At 34.8% G+C, this 23,597-nt stretch overlaps 1 protein-coding gene across 5 annotated transcripts in view; it reads right to left on the reverse strand.

Moving 5' to 3' along the window:
- Positions 1 to 291: 291 nt before the first annotated feature.
- Positions 292 to 23,597, reverse strand: part of PTPN3 (protein tyrosine phosphatase non-receptor type 3) — a 159,326-nt gene continuing 136,020 nt past the window's right edge. For 3 of the 5 annotated variants that reach the window (XM_030969740.1, XM_030969751.1, XM_030969724.1), the window contains 8 exons: positions 22,777 to 22,933; positions 20,910 to 21,076; positions 18,207 to 18,297; positions 17,899 to 17,960; positions 16,893 to 17,039; positions 14,648 to 14,776; positions 8,514 to 8,659; positions 7,044 to 7,900 (listed from right to left, as the gene is read on the reverse strand). In XM_030969740.1, the coding sequence (XP_030825600.1) occupies positions 7,684 to 7,900; positions 8,514 to 8,659; positions 14,648 to 14,776; positions 16,893 to 17,039; positions 17,899 to 17,960; positions 18,207 to 18,297; positions 20,910 to 21,076; positions 22,777 to 22,933 (1,116 nt within the window). In that variant the 3' untranslated portion in view covers positions 7,044 to 7,683. Of the gene's footprint in view, positions 3,926 to 7,043; positions 7,901 to 8,513; positions 8,660 to 14,647; positions 14,777 to 16,892; positions 17,040 to 17,898; positions 17,961 to 18,206; positions 18,298 to 20,909; positions 21,077 to 22,776; positions 22,934 to 23,597 lie in introns of those variants that run through there. The other 2 variants (XM_030969746.1, XM_030969733.1) reach the window with 1 other exon arrangement.

Genomic DNA, 23,597 nt, shown 5'->3' on the forward strand with positions numbered 1-23,597 from the left:
GATAGAAAAATAAAGCCATTATCAGTGAAATAACTATGTTTAAATTATAATTGACTGAATATGAACCATGTGCATCTATTTTTAACATTTACGCATTTAGTCTGACATGAGAATACTGTCCACAGGGAAGAGCTTTTTTGCAAAAAAGTATCACTATAAAGCCAATGCAAAGTTCATTATATAGTTCAGAACTAGAGTTCTTTTAAAACAGATATATATTTAACCAAGTACTGCATAGTAGGAAATATGAGGAGAAAAAAGAAAACCAACAGCTGAAAAACTGAGTGTATATGAAGACTTATTGCTGAATTTGTGGGTACATTTTGACTGCATACAATTTAGTATCAACACATAAAAGACACGATAATTAAAAGCAAACCCCTAGATTACAATTTATTCCTTTTTTTTGTGTGTAAAACACCACCACTGTTCAAGGTTTGGTTGTATTTTAATGACTTGTATTTCGTACATCTGGTTACACAAAAGGCATTCATGGTTTAGGGCACTGTTTTTCTTTTAACAAATAGTAAGACCTGTCCTTTCACCTTTATATGAGAAGTGTTTCCCTGTGAGATTTCTGAAGACATGTTGAATAGGCAGTTTAGTTACTTCCACATCAAATATAAAGCCACTAAGTTAAAATTTCTTTAATTCCGTAGAAATCAATGTTAGTGTATTTCACAGTGATGAAAATGTCAAGGGTTTATTGCTCCCTCTTCATCCACCCCCACCACACCAGACATTTTGAATACTTATTTTCATGACCATGCCAGCACAGGAAAAAATCAAGGGTAAAATGTTTATGAAGGTTATACAGAATCTTTTCTTCACAGCATCTTCTACCACTTGCCAACTGCTTGACAATTTAAAACTTTGTGCTCACAAGTTTTAACTCCAACCAAAATCCCCCCAAACCGACCATTTCAATCTATATCTTCGTGATTTCTTAATTTTTGTGAAAACAAAAGCTGTCAGTATGATGTTTTTATAATTATGCTTTCATTGCAAGATCAGATCTAAGGCGTACTTCATTCAGTGCAAAGTCATCACACACTACAGAGAGAAGACAAAACCCCTTCAATTCTCCCATATGGATCTTACAGGTACATGTGCAAAACCCAGCAAGACTGAAATAAAGATGGACACAATATACAAGATACTTGTGTAGTTAATATTTCGTTCTAGGTATTAAAAAAAAAAACAAACCAAAAACCAAAAAAGTTATAGAGATTACTATTTATATAGCTTTGAGCATTCTCTCTGTGGCCAGCAATTTAAAACAAGTTATTAAAATCCAAGAGCTCCCCAATGATATTACCAAACCCATCCAAGTTTACCAAAACAAGAGCAGCATTTGTTGTCACAACATGACAGTCATCCTTTAAATGCACACATACTAACCCAAATCAAGCCTATACGATGTATCTTGAGACTGGAATTATACACGAAATATATTTACAGTGCTTTGGTAAGTACATATTAAACATGAAGAAACATAAATAGCAATTGGAATATAGGAATAACCTTGAACACAAAGAAACCATGAGTACTTCCATGAAAGACACGGATGTCACTAAGATGCTCAAAATATTTTCTTACAATTTATTTTCTTGTCTTTTTTCACTTCTTGACAAACTATTAAATGCAAATCATGTCAACTGCAAGGGATGAATCTGAGACCTTGGCAGAGGAAAACTTAAAAAAAAAAAAAAAGATGTTTTAACAGACAGGCACACATGTAACAAAGCTTCCCAAGTAATATGTGCATGTCCACTATCATTTTACATTTGGAGCCACAGACTGATTAAGCTACCTGATGCAATTTAGCAAGATAAGAGTGAACCAGTCTTTTGGTTTTTAATCTATGCCAAATCAAGCAAGATGACAATGATCCAAAATATTACAGAAAACTCCAGTCAAAGTGAAATTTGGAATGCACTATGTAAAGATGAGCACAATCCTATTCACCATTCAAGCTAACAAAACCAAGAAAGTTTCCATGTCGCCAACTACGCTGCACATCTCAATTAAAATTATTTTGATCAATAAACAGTAACCAGACATCCTCTTCAGCTATAGCCAAAAATGTAATCTTGGAGAAAGGATCAAGACTACAAAAGACAAGTCAGCAATTTAGCTTATCCTACATGCACTTTCTAGTTACCTCCTGAGGGAAAAAACATAGTCTTCCAGTAACATGAGAGATGCATACTGTACAACTGTGAATAGTTTCTATAATGAAACTCGAGCTATAAATGATAATATCTATAATACAAACCATAATTCTAAAATACATCTGAATATGTGTGTGCATATATATCTCTCTGAAAAAATTATCTACATTTTCTCTTTTATACATATAAACATCTGGCTAATATGCCCCATAAAAATTTTACCCTATTTAGGACTAATTTTTTAAATAACAGAGTTTTAAACAGTCCCTTAGAATATTTTTTAAACACTATTAAAAAATTAATAACTATCTCAGGTTAATCAAAAAGCACACACAAAATAATTTAACATTATACAAACGTGGTTATACTGTTCAGAAAGTCCAATTCTCCCATCTGAAATGAAATAGAGACCAGTGTACCTTAGGGTGAATTATTCATCAATGTACAAATTCATTCTTTCTTTCCATGTAAATCTTCAGGTGAATTTAACTGCATTTCTGTATAAGCAAGAAACACAGTGAATCTGGAGAACTCTTGCAAAAGGGAGTCATGTTTTGCTGGATAAGAGCGCTTTGCTGGAGGGCAGCAAGTCAATATTTTATCACCATCTGAACACTAGCAACACCTGTGCCCTTGTAAGCTTCACACCTTGAAATAGCAGCAACATATTTGATGGGTTCAGTAGTAATTTTTCTTCCAGTATTGGATTAGACTACTTTGCATATACAGTAAGTCAAAAGTCTAGTACTTGTGTGCAACATTAATCCACATTTACATCTGAGAACTCGTAAATACACATGGAAACAAACATGACAGAGAATTAAACCTCATTTTAAGTTAAAATGTTTTCAGTACACATATAGAAACAGCAGTGAAAACTATAAAGAAGATGGACAGCAGAAACAGAAGAAAAGGGGTGCAATAACTAAAACTGTATGAAGTAGGTCGCTGTCAAAAGAGCAAGTTGCAACTAAAATTGATCAACAGAAGATGTAGACTGTACCACCTGCATAAATGCCTAACTGCAGCATTATTTTCACATCACATACAGTAGATGTGATTTCTAAGCAGCATATTATAACAGCTGGCATACTCACTAATAGATTTATGGTAACTGAATACTAAATTTCTCCAGCTCAGTGTACAGTAGTTATGCATTAGCCTTTAAAGCTCTTCGTCAGCCTTTTAGTCAAGGTTACAGTTCCATGGATATTTAGTAGCCCAATGAGAAAGTTACAAATATTCACCTTCAATGAGTTTTCATATGAAACAAATATATTAAATACCTTCTTAAGATGAATAATTTCAATAATAGGAGTTTTCCTTTTGCTATTTCAAAGGAAACACAAGGAACTTTGTAACTTCCAAAGTAAAGGGTATTTTAAGGCAGTAAAAGATGCGTGTTAAGGTTTCCATGATTGTTTATGGTTGTCTATGTGAATAAAGCATATTACACACAATTGCTGTCATATATTTATCTATGTGACTTTGTTATACTGTACATGATTTAGCAATCTTCTTGAGAAATTTAAAGTGCCACAGTTCAAATGTGCTCGTCTGTCTTTTCATGGGCTTCTAGTCCATTCTAGTTGCTTTCACAAACAAGCCCTTGCTTTACTTAAAGAGCAGGTTTTTTAGGCAAAAAAAAAAAAAAATCATCCTTCACTGCTGTGCTAACTGGAATCCAGTGGTCGAACCAATCCTTCTTTGTAAACACGAAGAATAGCTTCACAAACAAATTTGTATTGACTCTGCAGAGGAAAGAAAACACAAAAACATTTATGGATGTTCAGTTAAACTGCTGATTAGACAGTATTATTGAATAGGACTAACAGTTCCACGGCTTCCTTTTTTCCTGAGCAATGACAGGAGAGGAGCTACAAGGATGGGAGGAGAAAATCCTACTCCTCTGTCTATGTTCACAGTAAACAAAGCTGACATTTACTCTTCCTTGAAGGACAAGCATTAAAAAATCACTCACCAAGGAAAATATAGTTCTCCAAACTAAAATAATACGTGCTTAATTTTTAGGGAAAAGGACTTATTTGTAAAAACTATGCATGACTTTTGACTAAATTTAACTAAATAAATGATATTTACCTTCTTTATACATCTCATCTGTTTTAGGGGTGTTTGGTAGTTATCTGATTATTACGAGTATTCTGAACTTGCCAGTCCTGCAGTTACATATTACTGGGCACATTTAAAGTTGACATATAGGATCTATAGGTGTGACTACCTAGCTAAAACCCTTATTTTTTTCTCCCAAAGAACCTACAGTACTGCAGAAGGAGTCACTTTAATTTTTGATCAGACCACATATGTCCTTTTGTAACAGAAGGGGATCAAAACCTTTCAAATTAATATTTTTGAAGATCAGCAGTCACATTAATTCTTCTCTCACTCAACATTTTGATCTCAATTAGATCTAAAAGTCTTCACGAATTAAAGTTTCTTTTCTACATTATACCATGACAAAGACTAGCTCTTCCACAACCTTGCAATGTAACTATTTGTTAAAAACAAAAGTTTTTCTTCCTAAAAAGCGATACAATAGGATTTATGCAGAACTAAAAATCCAGGTAGTCTGAATAAATTTTTTGACTAACACAATCCTGAGAACACAAGATGATTGAAATTTAAAAGAACTTGCAAAGATCAAAGCATCCTCACTTCTCTGAAACTACTATTGTCAAAACCCCCAAATGAACCCTTTTCTCCAAAGTTTCATTACATATATTCAGAGAAGCAAAGCTTCACATTTTTCATATCCCTTTTTTCCATCTTTGAAATGTTCTCTCAGCTGCTCTTGTATTGTCAGCTCTTCTGAAGCATCTGGAAACATTCTCCCACCATCTCCCAAAGGGCAGGGCTAAAAGATAACATTTGGACTGTGAAGGACTTTAGGTTGCCTCTATATACCAGTAGTTAAGAATTTTATTCTTGTCCATAACATAACACAATACATTTTCTTTCAAGTACAGAAAAACTTAAAGGAAAACAGGAAGCTGGAAATCAGCTTTCTGCATCTTGATTTTCCTGGCTTTTCTTTCAACCTTTCAGTCAATTACTCCCACCTTGAACAACACTTTGTTCTTATTTCTTAATTACCTTGTCTCTTCACTGTTATTGTCATTTCCATATTTCTACTGCCTGAACAAGCCAGGTGTGGTATTTAGCTCTCTGTTCAATACTTCTGTTAACTTGTGTGATCAAGTTACTGAACAAATAAAAGAATGAGCATTTCACCATTGCTTCCTCTGACTCAATCTCTGACTACTTGTTTTCCTTGCTCTTATCTGTTACATGTATTCTTAATGCTCCCTCAGTTAGTAGCTACTTCTATTATGTACATCCTAATATATTCTGTACTGCTTACATACCTAATTTCTCTTTATTGGTTAATCTTTCTTTTTTTTTATTAATGAAAGGTCATAGAGTTACACCAACTTTGTTATAGATTCATCATTTTGGTTGAATGATGAATTTGCTTTTTTTGCTGCTCACAGTAACAAAATTACTGGTCTTTGAGAAGCTACAGCTTCCACATGATTAACAACAGACACTAAACTGACCAGGTAATAGCTCTGATCAGTTCATTCTTTTTGAGTATGCCCTGTCACAACATGTACCTAGCAAATCATATCACCTTAGAATTGGAGCACACACAGAGTCCCCACAGGGCAGCTGAACATGCTCTAGGCAAGGCTATTAAAACTGAACTATCCTTTATTACAACAGAAGAATCTCTAACAGCTTCTCCCAGACACTCTAAGTGGGATGTCAAATATGAGCAGTGAGGCTAGCTGGAATGGGATGGGAATGGGATAGAGCACCCAGGACAGATCGAAATATTAACACAGGTCTCTGGTATTCTGTTTTCTCACAGTTGAGGGCTTGCTTCTGTGTCTCATTTACAGCACAGAATGCCAATTTTGCTCACTGGCTTTTCACAACAGTATCTGCCTTCTTCAAAAATAACAAGCAAATTTAGTTTCACAGTATTGCTGCTATAGATCATCCCTCTCCTGATTGTGCTGACAGCAAACTGTGTGACACAGCAAGCAAGGTAAAGAATCCTATTTTAGATATTGTTTTCCCCACCAGGAGACTGACTGTAGCTGTATTTTTTACTATTTCCTGTATTCTTCAGTTATGTCAAAGTGTGGATTGAAAGGACAATTCTGGCTGATTTCTGTTGTAACAAAAGGGATTCAGTCCTTTGGCAAGTTGAAGTTTACTCCAGGTTTTTACATCTGATTCTCAAGAAGAGGACCATTTCTAGAATGTTGAAGCTTGAACTTGTTTAGGCAATTTTAGAAACTGAGGGGTATAGACAGGTGCAATTCCAGAAGTAAACACTCAGCTTCCTTAAACTTCAAGCTAGTATTCTTCATCTCATGACCACCTTTGTCACCAGCTCAGCTTCCACTTCAGCAAGGAACAGGAAGGGCACCCTTCAAACAACTCCCATTCAACCACACAGTCCTGACCCTCTTCCAGAGGGTGCGCTCCTGCTGCAATGAATACAAGTCCCAGCAGCATGCATGGACAAGCTCTGCTCAGTGAGCACTCTAATGGTACACAGGCAGCTGCAGATCCTGACACTTTTATGCCCTTTGATGATACAAAATTTCCCTCACATCTAGTCATAATGCTAATTCTGTAGTCATTAACCTGTTAATGAATAGAATTTGTCTTTTTAAATTAACTATTTTTGTGATCAAATGGATTTGATTTCAACACATTTCAGGCATTTTATTTGTAAGATGAGACAGAAATGCCCAATTAAATTGTTGGCTTTCTGTGTTTAAATCCCCTCACTTTTATTTCTCATAGGGCATTTAGCTCTCCAACATAACCCACACTCAGAATTCTTGTCATCCAGTCTCTCCTAAAGAAAGAACAACTTCTCATCCTTCATCCATCTCTAATGTCAATATGTTCATTTCCAAAGCTGACAAAGAATGGCTCTCACAAACTCAAGTTGTCTCACTTTCATCTTAAAATTGCTATCTACTTTCATGTTTCTGTTACTGGTGCTACACAACTTGCCCTTAGTTTTTTTCCAACTGGGTAGTGGCAAAATTTAAAAAAAAATCTATATGTTCTTATAGAATTTCTACTCTAAAGTGGCCTTTTGAAAAGCAACTTCTTACTTTTCAAACCAGGCCACAAACACTTTGATTTTACCTTCAACTTTATAACTTCCTGTGGTGTTCTGTACTAGAATAAAAAGCAAGCATTTATTCTAGCTTCTTGCAGAGAAATTAGACAAAGGAGCAGGAACAGATGATCAGTACAAGTGTGACTTTGGGCATTCTAACTACTTACAATGTATCCAAATCAATTATCTTTTCATGGCAAGATAAGAAATATTTTAAAAATAGAAAAAATACATACCTCATTAGCAAAGCAGCCTTTGCTGCTATGCTACATTTTGCTAAATTTATATGATATATAATGTTTGATATATAATGGCAACTGAAGAGTCATACTACTAGATCCTTTATAAAAATTTTGGACCTATTTTATAACGTGACAAGTGCAGTAAATACACAGAACATGATGCTTCCTCCCCATCACTTACTGATGTTTGCACCATCATAGCTCTCTGGTCTCGCATTTTCCGTACAATATCCAGTGGATAAACAGGCTGGTTCCTTTCAATTAAGCACATGGCTGTTTCCATAGTGACCAACACACCAGTGCGACCGATTCCTGCACTGTGAAATTCAACAGGAGAACAGTCTGTAAAATTAGGTTTTTGCAAAACACCAAATTCATATCACAGTCTTAATAGTAGGATAGCCTTGGAAATAACAGGAAGACCCTTGTAAAATCCAAAGAGAGCATAAAGTTTATTTTTATAGCAACTTCAGTAATATTTTCTGGTAATTACTAAAATGAAAATATTTTTAAATATAAATACAACTAAAACTTCACCTAAAGTAGATGCATTTTTAAAGAACTAAACTGTTCAAACTGTACAGGTTTGATATTTTTGTCTTTAAAAAGGTAAGATCTAATTGACTGCTTTTATGACACACACAGTTGAACAGCAGGAAAAGAATTTTAGCAGTACCATTCAAAATGAGATTACAACAGTGTAGAGGATAAAAATCAGAAAACAAACTAAATTGCAGATTATCAGATTTGTGATAATTATATGACTAAGCCATTTCACCAGAAGGTTGCAGGAGAAAGGGAGACAAAGTAAACTCATCCTTTAGATATAACATCAGTGTTTCCATCATCAGCAGTAAATGCTCGCATTGCACAGTTTAACATTTTTATCTCATTCAAGGATCTACAATGAGAGTTTTAAAACACAAATACCTGCAGTGAACAAGAACTGGCTCATTCTTTACTCTCTTTGGCCTCATACAGTTCACAAACTCCAAGAAGTCCATGGAGTCATCAGGAACGCCATGATCAGGCCAAGCTACGTACTGGAGATGGGTGACGGTGTGCTGTTGTTCTGTCTAAAACACAATAAAGTTTTTAAAAAATGGCCAGTGTTATGACTCCTGTATTAATATTTACTAGATACAAGTAATATTTTTCAGAGCAAGTGTTTTCTGCAGATGCAATAAGAAGTAGATGGTGTAGAAAATGTTTGTGATTTTAAAATTCAGTGTGAAGTATGGACATTCTTGGAAAGAATTCATAAGGCACAACATTTTCTAAATAAATGAGGTATGAAGTTTAACTTTTGTGATCTAAACATTTTAAGTTTTTTGATTTATTGAGTGTTGACTTAATATATTTTGACATCATTGATTCACCTGAGGTAAAATGCTGCACGACATAAGCATAACAGTACTACACAACTATAGTTTAGAACTGGCTGGAAGAAACAACTGATAACACCAGAACTACTGAGAACAATACCAATATAACAGGGATTTAGGGCTATACAATCTGATGTAAATATGTCTGTGTACACTTACATATTCAGGTATAATAACATCGCCTGCAACACTTCCCAAATCTGGTTTCTGTCAGAAAACAGCATACATACATATATATCATTCATTCACACATGCTTATTATACATATATGAATGACATCTGCACAATCCACAGGAGAATACTTTTTCTGTATGGAAGCAATATAATTAGTTAAAAGATTCTGTTGTACAGAGAGTTCTTTTTTTTTGAATTTTTGAATTATATGTAAAAAAGCTGCAGTTTTACAGAAGTTCTTTCAGTTTAGCTTTTCGTTAATTTTGATTATGAAATCACTCAATCATCTCTGCAATCAGATTGAGCTGAACTGATATGTTACAGATGTAACTAATGGTTAGGGTGGGAAGGAAAAGACATAAGATGTTCATGAGTTCTGAAGCATCACGCAGCGACGATGTCAATCTTTACAAACTGAGACAAGTCTTCATGCTCCTTTATTCCTTCCACACATTTTGCAATAGTTAAGCTGGTACCTGCATTTAATTTATGTCCATTATCAGACTTAACATTTGGCACCCTTCTGAAATAAAACTCTCCTTTATGACAGGATTAGTCTATAAAAGCTGGCCTTTCCTTAGTGGTCCACACAGAAATGTTTTTATGATGCTTGTGACTTTAAAAGGATTTTTTCCCGTTTCTCTTATGCTCACAACTGCTGAAATATAGGACCTGTTTTAAATGTCTTCAGCTGCTTGTTTTCCTCTCCTGCTTGAGGATGTTCCACTCCCAGGGAACAGGGTAGTAGGACAGAAAAGATGGAATAAATACTCCCTATGTACTAAGCAGAGTCTTAGGGAAAACATTTATTCCAGTCAAAGCAATTGCAGAAATTTACAATTGCCCACAGGGACAAAAAGAAAAATGACACAGCTCATACTTTGCCTCTTAAAAACAAAGCCTGAAAAATCAACAGTTAAAAAGTTCAGCATAAGGCCCACATGGACAACATAACCTAACATTAATGACCAAGCTCACTGTAATACAAATTACATCGGGATCTACCACCCATGTCATCAAAAGATGCACAATGACCAGGATCTCTGCATGAAAAAGCATGCATGGCCTTTTGCTATCCAGCTCTACTGAGTAAGAAAAACTGACCTTGATCAAATGATTGCCATTCACATTTTTCTGAAATGCCACAGATTTAAAAAAAATATACAAAAATATGTCTAGGAAATGTCATTAAAAAGTCCTCCTTTGAAAATCTGCACTTGCTTAATCAGAACCTCTTCAAAAGGGAAATGAGATAAAGCAGCGATTACACTTAACAGTTTGAGCTGATTCTTTTAAATCAGAGATGTTTGAATTACAGCATCCTGGTGAAACAAAGACTTGATTAATTTGAAAATTATCCAAGACTGAATATCCAGTTGCTTTCCATGTGCTTCAAGAACTTAAAGCTACACAACATGGGTAAGTACCAGTGGCACACCTGTGAAACACTAACAGTGATCTGTAGAAACAAAGTCATTTTACAAGCTTAGAACAAAGGAAAGACCTGACTTAATTTTTACTTATCAGTACTTCAGGTTCAAATAGAGTGAGCTGCATTTAGTCAAATAGTTTACAGACATTAGGTACAAAAAGTACGTTACATAAGACTTACTCAGAGTAAGAATACATCAAGAACATGCACTTAGTCCTCACAACTGCTGCTTTTGGTGTAAGCATCTTCAATTTTGGTAATGTGTCCTAATCGTCCTTTGGGACCAATACAGGTGTTTGTTAATTATTCCAGGTATGCCTCAAGCCTCAGTGCAGCCTTCCAACTATTTGTGCTTTAACATGATCAGTTTTGATTCCTCTGTTGAGCTCTTCTGAGATGATTCAAAATGCTGAAACTTGACTATTCTGCTTTCCTCTTGCTTTTCAAAATGCATAAGTATTTTAAAACACTTTATGTTTTATTAGCAATGTAAACAGTAAATATATTCGTGTATGTTAGAATTAGTTTTTCTATGCATGAGTTTTTGTCTCTCTTGCAGAAAATGTCAAAGCAGTACTACAATGAAGTCCAGATTTTTAAAGTTATTTTTAGCAGGGTTTTTGGCTTTTTTAAAAACATATTATCTTCAAGTCTAGTGAAAGTCAGTTTTTAAATACAGAAAATGTCAGCCAAATAACACCCCACATAGAAATAACTTACATTAAAAGACCATCACAGCTTCTAAAATCTAGCACTTCTGCATGAAAAAAATGCTAGAATTGTAGTTACTGGTTCTATAGCTAGCCCCACAGTACATGTTCTGTTAGCAATACTTATTTTTAAACACTATTCCTCTCAGATCTTGCTCCTTTATACAAACCTGATAATGGAAAATAAGAGGTAACCTCTCATATTCAAGTTATTAATCAAACCACTATTCTCTACAACTCAGTTTAAATCTTTTTCACAATTTTTTTTCTTTTAGCACTGTGGTTTTTAATGACAGTCTTCCTAATGACTGATAAATGTATAATTTTTTTCATAAAAATCTGGCTTTATTAGTCCTGTTTTATGAGTCTTAGAGGAAGTGAGACAGCAACAGCTGCTTATTGCTTGGTTGCTATTTTTCCTTAACTTGACCTTGTGCACCTTGCTATTCCAAATTTTTTTTTGCATTTATGTGGACTAATTTCAATGGAATTAATGTATTTGGTATTTCTCCAAATCAGTTTAAAAATTATGGATTAAAAAAAATTAGCCCAAACAACAGACTCCAGTGACACTTCAGTAACTTGCCCAGTTTATTGTCAGCCCTTTGGCCAACATTTAGCTTCTTCATGGCATTGATTCACATTTACTTAGTAAGGCGCTACAGAGGTGTAAGACATCATCTTTTGCTTACACCTCTTCAGAGGTGTAAGACATCACTAGCTCTTTGTTATTGTGCTTCTTTGCTGTCATTAGAGCAAAGCTGTTCAGCAAAATAAGTCCAACAAAATTATGTACTTGTCCCTACCCCTCCTGGGCAAATTCAAGATACCTAACTGCAGAAGCAGCTTCATTGTGGTTAAGATAACATCCTAGATTTTGCTCAGAAGCACGTGATCTTTACCAGTGAGTCTGTCATTAGGGCTGGAATTCCTGACGAAGAATACATCTGTCACAGGTAGTGCTTCAAAGGCACTTGCAATACAGCTGTACTGTCAAGACCTTCAGCCACAAAAATATCCAATCTTCATCCTTCTGCAGTTTGCAGCCTTGCTTATTATAATTATATCAAAAGGCAAACTTCCTTGTTTCATTCTCCTTAAATGAGAGACTCTCCCTGATTAATAAAAGATTTGTGTGCTCTTTAGAAAATCAACACACAGAACTTGGAATAATAATAATAATATAGAAAGCAGGAAATTTAAACTTGAAATGTCAACCTTAATTCCTACTTATGTTAAAACCAAACAATTGATTCTGCATTTGCAATGTTTCAGTTAATGTCCTTTTTCACAGAAGTTATAACATAATCTTCAAAAATAAGACAAAAAAGAAATCACAATATAGAACTACATTAACCCTGAAATGGTCTTTTTATCTTCTAAGCAGGAAAAGGTGAGCTCGTTGCCACTGAGCTTCACAAACACACCTTGAAAGCTGAGTCTGAATGATTGGGGGTAAAGCCCAGTTTCTAAAGAGTAGATAGATACTCTGGCAAATGGCATTTGTCATTTCTTGGACAAGTGTTCATACATTATTATGTTGCTGTACACACTTGCCATCACATTTCTCACTTACTTTTGTTATTTGGTTCTTAATGTTTCAAAACTAGTGAGATTTAATGGTCAATCATACATTGCAAGGCATTTATCTCAAAGGAAACAATGAAAATTTGTTTCAGGCCTCATGCTATTTTGTCAAGGATCATAAAGAAAAACGTATCTCAATTTACAAAATAGTGCACTGTGTGATGTACTCTGCACTCTCACTACATGATTTCTTTCCTTTGGTTTGTTTGTTTTGGTCTCCAAAGTGCTCTGAACCTTTTTTTAAAAAAATAAAAAGCTTCAACCAACCCCAAAACCCCCCAAACTTGGTGCTACAGTATAGCTTTTGATCTTGGTCTTGAAAAGAAAAGGCTGAAAATTAAACCCTTCTTCATTTTATGAGATTTAGAAAGGTTACAAATAAATAATTTGAGTGAGAAGGACCAAAATTTTGGGTACATATATTTGCAGTACTACTTTTATGAGGTTAATTGCTTCTGTGCTGATATTCAGGTTTATCACTTACAGAGTAATTGGCCAAAATACAGAAACAAATATCATGCTGCTCCCTGACTGGGTGGTTTCTTATATCTAGAAACAGAAGCACAGTAAACTGTCTTGACTGAAAAACCTCTAAGGACTGATGTCTGACATGTCATGTGTTTATGACTGCAAAGGAAAACTTAATCACATTAAAGTAAATTTGGATGCACTGTCAAGTGAGAGAATGTCAAGTCATAAATATATGAGACTAAAGGATTGGTCATCTTGCTGTAAGTACATTGACTAATATTAAATTTTAAAACAAATATTGTCTTTTCCTTGCTTACTACTTACTATTACTACTAGCAATTCTGGTAACAGTTAAAGCTACTTAACTCTACAGAAGTTTAAAAGACTGGCTAAAAATTAGCCTTTGGACAGTATACAGTGATTTCTTACACATTTTATGATAGCATAAATCCTTCATCTTTTTAGAAAATATCTGTGGCCATAGAATTTTGGAAAAGAGATGAAGAAGGAAAACATATAGAAATGCAGGTCTACTTAGAAACAAAAACCAAACTTCAACCCTGACAATTCAGGTTGTGGGAAGTCTAGAGGTGACCTGAACACTGACTTCACAAAACATGATAATATGCTGTGTTTTGCCTTCTCTTTGCTTTCTAAATTTCTAGACATTAGCATGAAAGTATTAGGAGTTATGGAATTTAAGTATTTTTCATAAATTGAACATATTTCAATTGAGATACAGATGGACTTTTTAAAAATCTGACTATTAAAAAAAGACAATGAAAAGGAACTGGTGAGATTCTGCATCTTATCTCAAAACAACTTTATTATGCTTTACTTCTTTATTAGCTGTTCTAGCTGCATGTGCTACTAACCAAGTGACCCATATTTCATCCTTGAAACAGCAGAGTTACTTAGGAAAAAAACTCTCCTTATAAATCAAAGTACTTATGAAGAGTCAGTGATTGCAAAACTATTTAAAGAAAAGCACTAAACTTCCTTTTGATGCTTATTGCAGTACCTGTATTATAATAGCACAATGTATTACAGTATAATGTACTATAGAACTTCAAAAAGTGTGTCTTTGAAGAAGCTCTAAAGAAATAATCATACCATGCTGATCCATATAATATACAGATATTCTATTTTTAAAAATGCACGTGTCTGTGTGTCTTTAGACACGCATCATATCCACACACAGAGATATACACATATACATTGCCAAGCACACAGTCTTCATCTACCCAACCTATAAATGTATTCATGCAGCTTTTTTGGGGATAATTAAAGGCAAGGAGCATTTACCTCAATGTTTGTAATGACCATTTCTCTGACAACATAAGCAATTGTGCAGTCTTCAGAGTGGCACCTGACACGGAAGCAGCCATATTCCATTACATCTGGTGGATCAGGCCAATACTGATGACATTTGGTCTATAAAGAAAATCAGGCACACGTCAAGACTGTTGTATACAAGCTCTTCCATTCCCAGCCTTCTTTCTTGTGTTGTGGTTCAGGGAATTCAAGGAGTGATACTAAATCCGTTTTAGTTTGCTGGTTAGATTTTTTTCCCTCCAAATTGAAAAAAAATAGGACAAAATAGGCTAAGTTCTCCATAAAGTTCTGTTTTAGTGATTTATAATAAATATTCTGGTAAATTGGATGCATGATGCTTCGTCTGCTGCTTATTTGTAATTGCAAGAATGACTTCTCAGGGCATAATGTGGGAGAATAAAGATAGATTTATTCTGTCTTAAGAAAAGAAGCGCAGGGGTTAAATGTCAAACTAACTGTAGCCATCTAATAGCAGGTTACACCAAAGGCAAAGCCACACTTTTCCTGAAAGTGAAAAATGGAAGGACAAGAGACAACTGTAAAGAAGTTATAAGGGAAATTCTGACTAGATGTTGGCATAAAAATTCCACAAAGAAGGACAAGCACAGAAACAAGAGCCTTATGAAAATGTGGAATCTCCACCTGTGGAAATTATTAAAACTTTGATGTGACACTGCAACCTGCACAAAGTTCAAAGTTGTTTTTGTCTGTAACTTTTAAATTGATAGAGTAGCACAAGCTGGAATCTTTGGAAAGTTAAAATTTCTAAATTTTACCTTTAATAGAGCTCAATTTTCAGAGGCTTGAAATTCAAATTATAACCATTATGCCTGAAAGTTTCACTGTAGTAATTTATCTTAACTACTTTCCTCTTCAAATTTAAGCCAAAATCATGTATTCATGTTGAAAGAAAAATTAACATTACTGAGGAGAAAAAAAAATCCTATCATACAAATCTTAACACCATTGGAAAGGGATAGTCTGGAAAGTAAAACCTCCAGGGACTAGGAAAATGCTTGGCATTTGCCAATAGGGATATTCTTGACAAGAAAACATATTTTTCTATGCCTGCAAGTTCAAACTGGACAAATCTATGCTCACAAACTGGGCAAATCTAAGTAATTTCCGAAAGCAAACAAAACTCATAAATGTGTCTGTTGTACAAAGGTACCAGCAGGATGATTAGAAGCTATTAACAACTGCCTTGAAGTTTCCAACTAACTGTACGAGCTACTATTGCTGATCTGTGTTCCTCCTCAATACAAGGAAATGAATACACCAACACAATCAAAAGATGAAGGGAGCATTTCTATGTCAGGTGATGTTCAATAATGTCTGCTTCCATGAGCAGCTACAAAATGTGACTATGGTTAAAACCTGATTGTTGCTTAACTCTACTTCCTTACATCTCAATCTTTATGCTGTTTATGACCTAAAATACTCACTCACTTGCTTTCTGAAAACATTGGGATGTCAGATAAATTTAATAATGTAGGACAGATCACATACAAAACACAAAGGCTACAGTGAAGGCATACAGGAGTCATCACCTTCTCCATCTCTTAAAAAATCCAACTGTTGAGTTTTCAGCTTCTAAAACTTTAAAACCAATACCTTTCCATTTAATCTAAAAACCTAATCTTTAAAACTACAATGGACAAATTAAATCAAAACACACCAGATTTTCACTGTGCTATTCCAAAATTCAAGGAGAGACAGAATTTATCTAAACATAATTAAAATAATTATCAGAGCAATTCTAGGAAGGAACCTGAGATAGAAACAAAAATAAGCAAGCTAAATTCTAGCCACTAGTAAATACCACAATGGCAGACTCCTTTTTACAGGTAGACTAGAAGATTTGCTCAACCCACTCAATCCTTCCAGACATTTTCTGAATCTTTTGGAGAGAAGCTGCCACATGGAGGCCAATGCCCAGGGAGAAAAATGACAGCATGTAGTACCTGTCTGATCAGCACAACAGAGTGAATGCAGTGATTTCTGTTCATCACACAGCTGGTTTGTTTGCAAAGCAGCATAACAAAAAGTAAATTGAGGACTATCTGCCCTGTCTAAGTAATTCAGAAAGCCTGGCCCTCAGAAGAATAATTCAACTCAATAAGATGGCCTCTTTTAGGGTTATTTAACCATAACAATGGAAAAAAGTTCAAAGCTACAGCACATTTTTCAGTATACAAAGGACCTGGGCGCTTACCCGTCCTCGTTCAGTGAGAGTTGTTAGCATGATGATCAGTGATAATTTGTGATCCCAGACTACTTGCCAGAAGTGTCCACATGTGTGTGGAAGAGGCCCCTGAGTAGCAATGTACCGGTTTACAATGCCAGCAGAAGGAATTTCCATCTACAGAGGGAAAGAAAAATCCTACGTTAAGTACACTCTCACTACTCAAGTACTTTTTTAACTTAGCACTTAATTCAAACAGGAAGTTTTGAGGGAAGATTAAGGCAAAAAGTTAAGTAATAAGACAATCACAATTACAATTTGATATGTAAAAAACTTTTAAATAATTAATTTACAACAGATGTAAAGCACAGATTCTGTAGTCCTTCATGCTGAACTATGAGCAGAAGATTGATAGTGAAAATGTACTTGCAAACTTGAAACTGCAAAGCTTTCTAAATTTTCTTTAATATTTAGTAAGGGATGATGTTGGTGTATATACACCAAAAGTACAGCAAAAGCTGTTTATTGCCTGATATTAAACACAGGAAGTTAATAATTGACTCTGTGATTTAGGTGCTTAGCTTATGCATCTGACAGAAATATATACACATTTCCCCCCTTTTTTTCCCCTTAGTCCTACACTTGATTGATTAGGAAAATCAAGGCTCTACTTTATCTTGCGGATCCTCCATAGCATTAGCATAGCTATGGTAATAAGTCATTTTAGAGGGGAAAAAAAGGCTCAGTTTTATGGAGACAACCTCAGCATTTGAAGTATATGGAAAAATAAAACCATTTTTACTGGTTAAAGACTCTGCACATATCACAGTGTATCACTACATGGTAGCACTCACTGTGTGTTAGGATGGTCACCTGCTTCACAACAGACACTATTTTTTAGGTTATGAAATTTTACATCTTTCACATTTACAAATCCCCCTAATTAAAACAAAATATCCTTATTCACCAAAAAAGCCATTTTTTTTCTGTTCAGTAATATAGAAAGTGAGTAAATGCAGATCTCTGTATGACTTACATTCACATAATTTGCATTAATGTAATCTTCATCTCCTTGCAATATTATCCTTGTGGCATCATCTGCACACATACAAAAAAGAGGGAATAAAATTAGCAATTAAGAGACATACTTCCCCTCTATTAAGTTTAAAAAAACCTGAGGACTTGCAGAAACACAAAGAGCAGAATACAAACAGAATAAATTACCTTTTAGAAAATAAAACGACCAATTACATGACTTCAATTATATAATGAAATCTTTAATCAGCAAGTTCAACACAGCAGTTTTAAAAAGCAAAATAGGCAGAAACTGTACTTTAGACTCACAAGGTAGAACATCTTTGTATCTATTCTTGTCCATATTCTGAGGTACCTTTGCACATGTAACAGCCAATCCTGGTTTCTTTCTGTAAAGTTGCTGTAAAGCAGAATGAAAAATTACAAGATTTGGGGGGATGTGATTATGCTATACACACACTAATTACATTCACACAAAAATACATAGACTGAAAAAAATTCCATATTTCCTTTAATGTTTTTCCTATCCTTCTACAAAATTCACTTGGGAGGTTTTTGTATTTAACACGACAAGAATTTCTGTTATTGCTAGCCTGTCTGGATAGCTAGAAGAATTTCTAGGAAAAAAGCAAAACCAGCACGTGAGCATCATTGATATAAACCATTGCTCTGCAAGTTTGCCTTTTGCTTTTAAAACTGCAGACCAGAAGGACAACAGTGATTGAGGGTGGAACAAGGGAGCAGTGAATGGCAGCAGGACAAAAAAACAGCAGCAGACTTATTCTCTGGAATCAACTACAATACAAAAATTTCAGAAAAGTTCTATTCTCTGGAATAAATTTATCCATTTCAATCCTGAAAGTAACTAAAAAACCATAACTTCAATGTATCACAATCTCTTAACATGTGACTTCTTTGCTTTTGGGCCAACCTCTATGTTGCAGACTTTATCTGGAGTAAATGGACAGAGTAATGGGGTATATGTAATGTGTGTATAACCAACATTTTGAAGTTGGTGCAAGGTTAATGGTTGGATTCTACGATCTTGGAGGTCTTTTCAAATCCTAATGATAGGGTTTGAAATGATTGAATGATTTGCTTCTATGTACATCAAACAAGACCAAAAAAATGGTACAGAGGGGAAACAACAACAAAACCAAACAAACCCACAAGAACCGTAGGTATACAACTATAGCTTTTGTGTATTAAATATACATGAAAACACCTTACAACTGAGCTATTAAATCTGGATGTGCCACTGGACACTTATCACAGAGTTCATTATGTATGAATTCATATGCTTAATGATATGGATTTTGAATATCGTTCCATACATAAAATGGAATGAAACAAACTGGAGGTTAAATCCCCTACTTCTGGTTGAGAGAAAAAGAGCAACACACAAAAATATTTATTCTACTGAGATTTGTTGGACCTTAAAATTCTGTATTCACAGATCACTGCACTTTTCAACTTACACAACATAAACAAGCCATGTGAGAAGATAACTTGGTAATATATGTAATGGAAAATCTGTTTTAAGTCAAGTTCCACTTTACTAGAGCCTGGATGCAATTTCTGCCTTTTTTAGGAAGACAGAGAAGAATAATTTAAAGTCAAGTAACCATTCTTGAGCTTCACTGTTGCCTGGCAAACAATCATTTGCTATTGACAGACTTAAATTCTGACTAAATGGAGGAAGATATTCTGGGAAAACTTGATTATTCACAGTCTACTGGCTAATTATTTACTATTTTACTAAAGTGAATGAAGAGTTTGAGTCACCAAAGCTGATGAGGAGACACTGCCATTGCCTCTGCTTCTGAAGATCACTAAACAATGAACTCAAAGCAAGAAGATCACTAAGCTGTACCCTAGTTCATTAGATTTCAAAAAGCTTTGGCATTTTTTCTGTAAAATGCTTTCATAAACATTGCCATAAAAAAGATAAAATATAGGCTCAAATATCCTATGAATATCATAATATCATATATCAGAATATCAAAAAGGATCAAATATCCTATGAAGTTCACTACAGGAAATTTGTGTACAAATTTAGTCAACAAATTTGACAATTAAGAAGATACTGAAGGTCAGTTCACATTTTTGAGCTACAGCTTCAATAGCAGTAGCAACAGATTCATTGTAATTGCTGCATTGCATCCAGTACTGTGGATTTTGGGAAGCAGTTATGAACCATTTTCTACAATTCCTTAAAACCAGAGGAATTTTAATTCTCAGAAATCATAGAAGGAAAGGAAACCTCATAAAAAGAGTGATTATACAATAAACAATACCACAACTCTTCAGCCGTTACCATTAAATTTTACAGCTTTAAAAAAAAAAACGGTAAAGAAAAAAGATATCAAAAGGGGAAGAAATTTTATTGCTGTTCTACAAGTTTTCAGTGACAGAAGGGGTTACTCCAGAACTCTGCCAATTTTATAAACCATAATAAACTAAGGTTTATTCAGAGCTACTACAAATGCTTGAATCTTCAACAGTAAAGCAACCACAAACATACATACTGTACTCCATTGCCACTAGAGAAGCAGATGAATTATCCTTTGGAATTTCTTATACTAACACTGAAGGAACTAATTTAATAAAATACGAAAATTTTTTTAGCTAGTTTTCTGTGCTAACACATTGAAGAACATAGAAAAGGAAACAAAGTACAAGACTGATCTCTGTCAAAATTCCACTACTCTACTCATTTAAACAACTACAAAAAAAATTACTGATTTAGTGAACTTTGGGTACTTGAGCCAGAAACATATTAATTTAAATACATTTTTCTCAGCAGATGGTATTTTGTCTAAGACTTAAAACTCACTCTTCCCTATTCTAAGTAGTGAAGTGTGAAACTGATGAGCAAGTCAAATTGTTGCTCTCTTGAGATACGACTGAACAGGAACAATGAGATATGCAACTAATTACAGCCCCTCCATTACTCACTGGTTACAGCTATTGTTCTACACTAACAGCATTGTGGAGTTGAGTATTACCTACCTCAAACTGAATAAGGACAGTCCCACTTTCTAGTCCTCTTCTTAGCTGCTCCATAGACTCCTCCAGTGTATCACCACCATATTCAGAAGAGACAGGAAGAATAGATTCTGGCAGAGTGTGGGAATCAGCTTCATCTTCTGATATGGGATCCACAAACTGTTTAACTACTGAAAGATGTGTATGAAGCTATAATCCATTACATAGAGCATTAATGTGTTTTTAACAGATATAAAAATTTACTAGCTTGAAGTAACAACAGAGTTTGCAAAACCTCAGAAAAGCAAATCATTAAAAGCAACATTTTAATCACATTTCTTTTTGTACTATATTACTGTAGAAACTATAAAGAGTATAATGTCCCTATGACCTTTCTGAAAGAAAAACTCCAAATGCCTGTTTATGAAGGCAAAGAACTTGAATTCCTAGCACAAGGAGGTTTTTGCAACCTTGTCTTGCCTAATGAACTGCTAAATAGGCTAATGAAACACAACCTCTACCATGGTAAAAAACAAGGGATTTTTACCTAAAGAAGTGTAGATTGTAATTAGTGGAATATCTCTACAAGAACCTTCTATCAGTTAGTACCTCAACAGCAAAACAAGAGCAAAAATCCCTTCATCACACTCCTTTGCCATTAGAGAAGACACAATTATCTTTTGCAATTTTTTATGCAAACACTGAAGGAACTAACTAAAGTTAAAAAGAATTATTAGTCCATTTTCTACAACATTCCTTGCTATTGAAGAACATGACAAACATTAATGAAGCAATCTACATAGCAGTTCTGTCCCTATGAAACGTATTGTATCACCAGACATGTCCAGCTGTGGTTATCTTCTGCAGTGAGGAGAACAGGTCATACCTGCCAAACTTCAGAGAATGGGGAGCTGGTTATGCTCGTGCCTATAAAAAATGACTGGTATGGGGCCACGGATCATCTTTAAGATTTCTCTTATTGGCAAGTTGGACTAGAAAATCAAGGAAAAGCTAAATGCTGTATAAAGCCAGTGGAAAACAAAATAAAGAGCCCCTCTATCTTCTTAGAAACACAAGAAGTTTGAAATAAAGCCAATGTTACAGAAGTACATATCAGTTAGGCTGTTACATTCCCTCCTATTTCCTAGTAATGCCTAATCCCTCCAGATTTTTATGTCTTTATGTCTTCATGCAATCAGGAACTCTGTGTAATTGTGTGTGCTAATGTCTTACCATACCTTTTAAGGAAAGCAAATAACAAATTAAGAGTTTGACATCATTTGAAAGCTCTTGGGATCTACAGGTGTTTAAATATGGAGCAAGCAATGCCAAGCTGGATGAGTTTTCCATTTTTAAACATACAGGCTTAAGACCCTGCATATTTCAAAGACTGTCTCCTCTTTGCAGGCAGCAGTTCTGCAAGCAACCAGCACAGGTTTATCTCAGTATTGTCCCTAAATGTCTGCTGTAAGAATGCAGTGAGGAGCAGCTTATTTGACATGTTTCATCACATAATTGTGCACGGGAACAGTCCATGAGTTTTTGTGAATCTGCAGTTGGGGGGGTTTTAAAATTATGCTTAATTTACAAAAAAACCAACACCTCATGTCACCAAAAAAAAATTTCAAGGAACTATTTATTCTCATAGATTTTTAGAACTAAAAAAAGAAGAAATTCTAACGTGCAAGACTCTTTGTGGCAGTGGTAAGAACCTATATAGTTTAAACTACTTGTACTACTAATTCAAATTTAGTGAGACCTACTCTTTGCACAGACCTATTCCAAGTGCACTGAGAACATGTTTATGCAAACAGAAGAGAGTACACCACCAAGCATAAGAGCAACAGTCTCAAAAACATTAGAAGTGAATAAAATTAGCCCAGTTAGTTACCTTTCCTCCTGACCAAAAGTGCAAGCTCTCTTGTGTGGGATTCTCTGCTGGCTTTTATGAACATGACCACCTGGTCATGCGTGTGCTCTGAGATATCTCGGCCATTAATTAATACTATCTGATCACCTTCATTCAGCTTTGGAATGCATTTATCAGCCTGTTTCAAGACCAAAGAAACACATTAATGTCATCACAACCAGTTGTGCAAGCAGGAACATATCAGGATATTAAGTACATCATGTAAGCAAGTCTTCACAGTTCTCCTGGCAAAGTTTCATATTCTGTATCAGAGGTTCTATCAAAGTTTTCAGCTCTAAAGTTCTCATACTTCAAAGCCTCTCCATGACAATAAGGAACAAACAATTCAAACAACATATTGATAGCTTTAAAGGAATTCACGTTAATCAAACAGCCATCATCAGATTGTTCTCAAAGATCTGTATTTCAGACTCCAAGCCTCAATAACCTCTGAATTTCCGGAGAAAGTGTTTTGGGAACATGAGATCATCCAGTTCACTTTTTATGCAGTGAATATTAAGAAGTCCAAACATGATTTTCACGAACATGAGTAAAGTAACATGACATTCCCCAGGCATGCACTTTTTAAATTTCAAAGAAATCCACACACATTTCATATCTTTGTTACTTTGTAGAGTCTTTGGATTTAAAATAACTGCTGGACTCCAAGGTTTGTTTCGCTTTTTTTCTGCCACAGTTCTCTGTATGCTTAGCCCTATGTATGTCCAGAACAAAGCAATTAAAGCTATGGCCAGAATATGATGATGCTACAAAGATGTCTAAGGGACTAGAGCAGCTTTTGC

This window comes from Camarhynchus parvulus, chromosome 2 (assembly GCF_901933205.1).
Source record: "Camarhynchus parvulus chromosome 2, STF_HiC, whole genome shotgun sequence".
Taxonomy (NCBI): domain Eukaryota; kingdom Metazoa; phylum Chordata; class Aves; order Passeriformes; family Thraupidae; genus Camarhynchus; species Camarhynchus parvulus.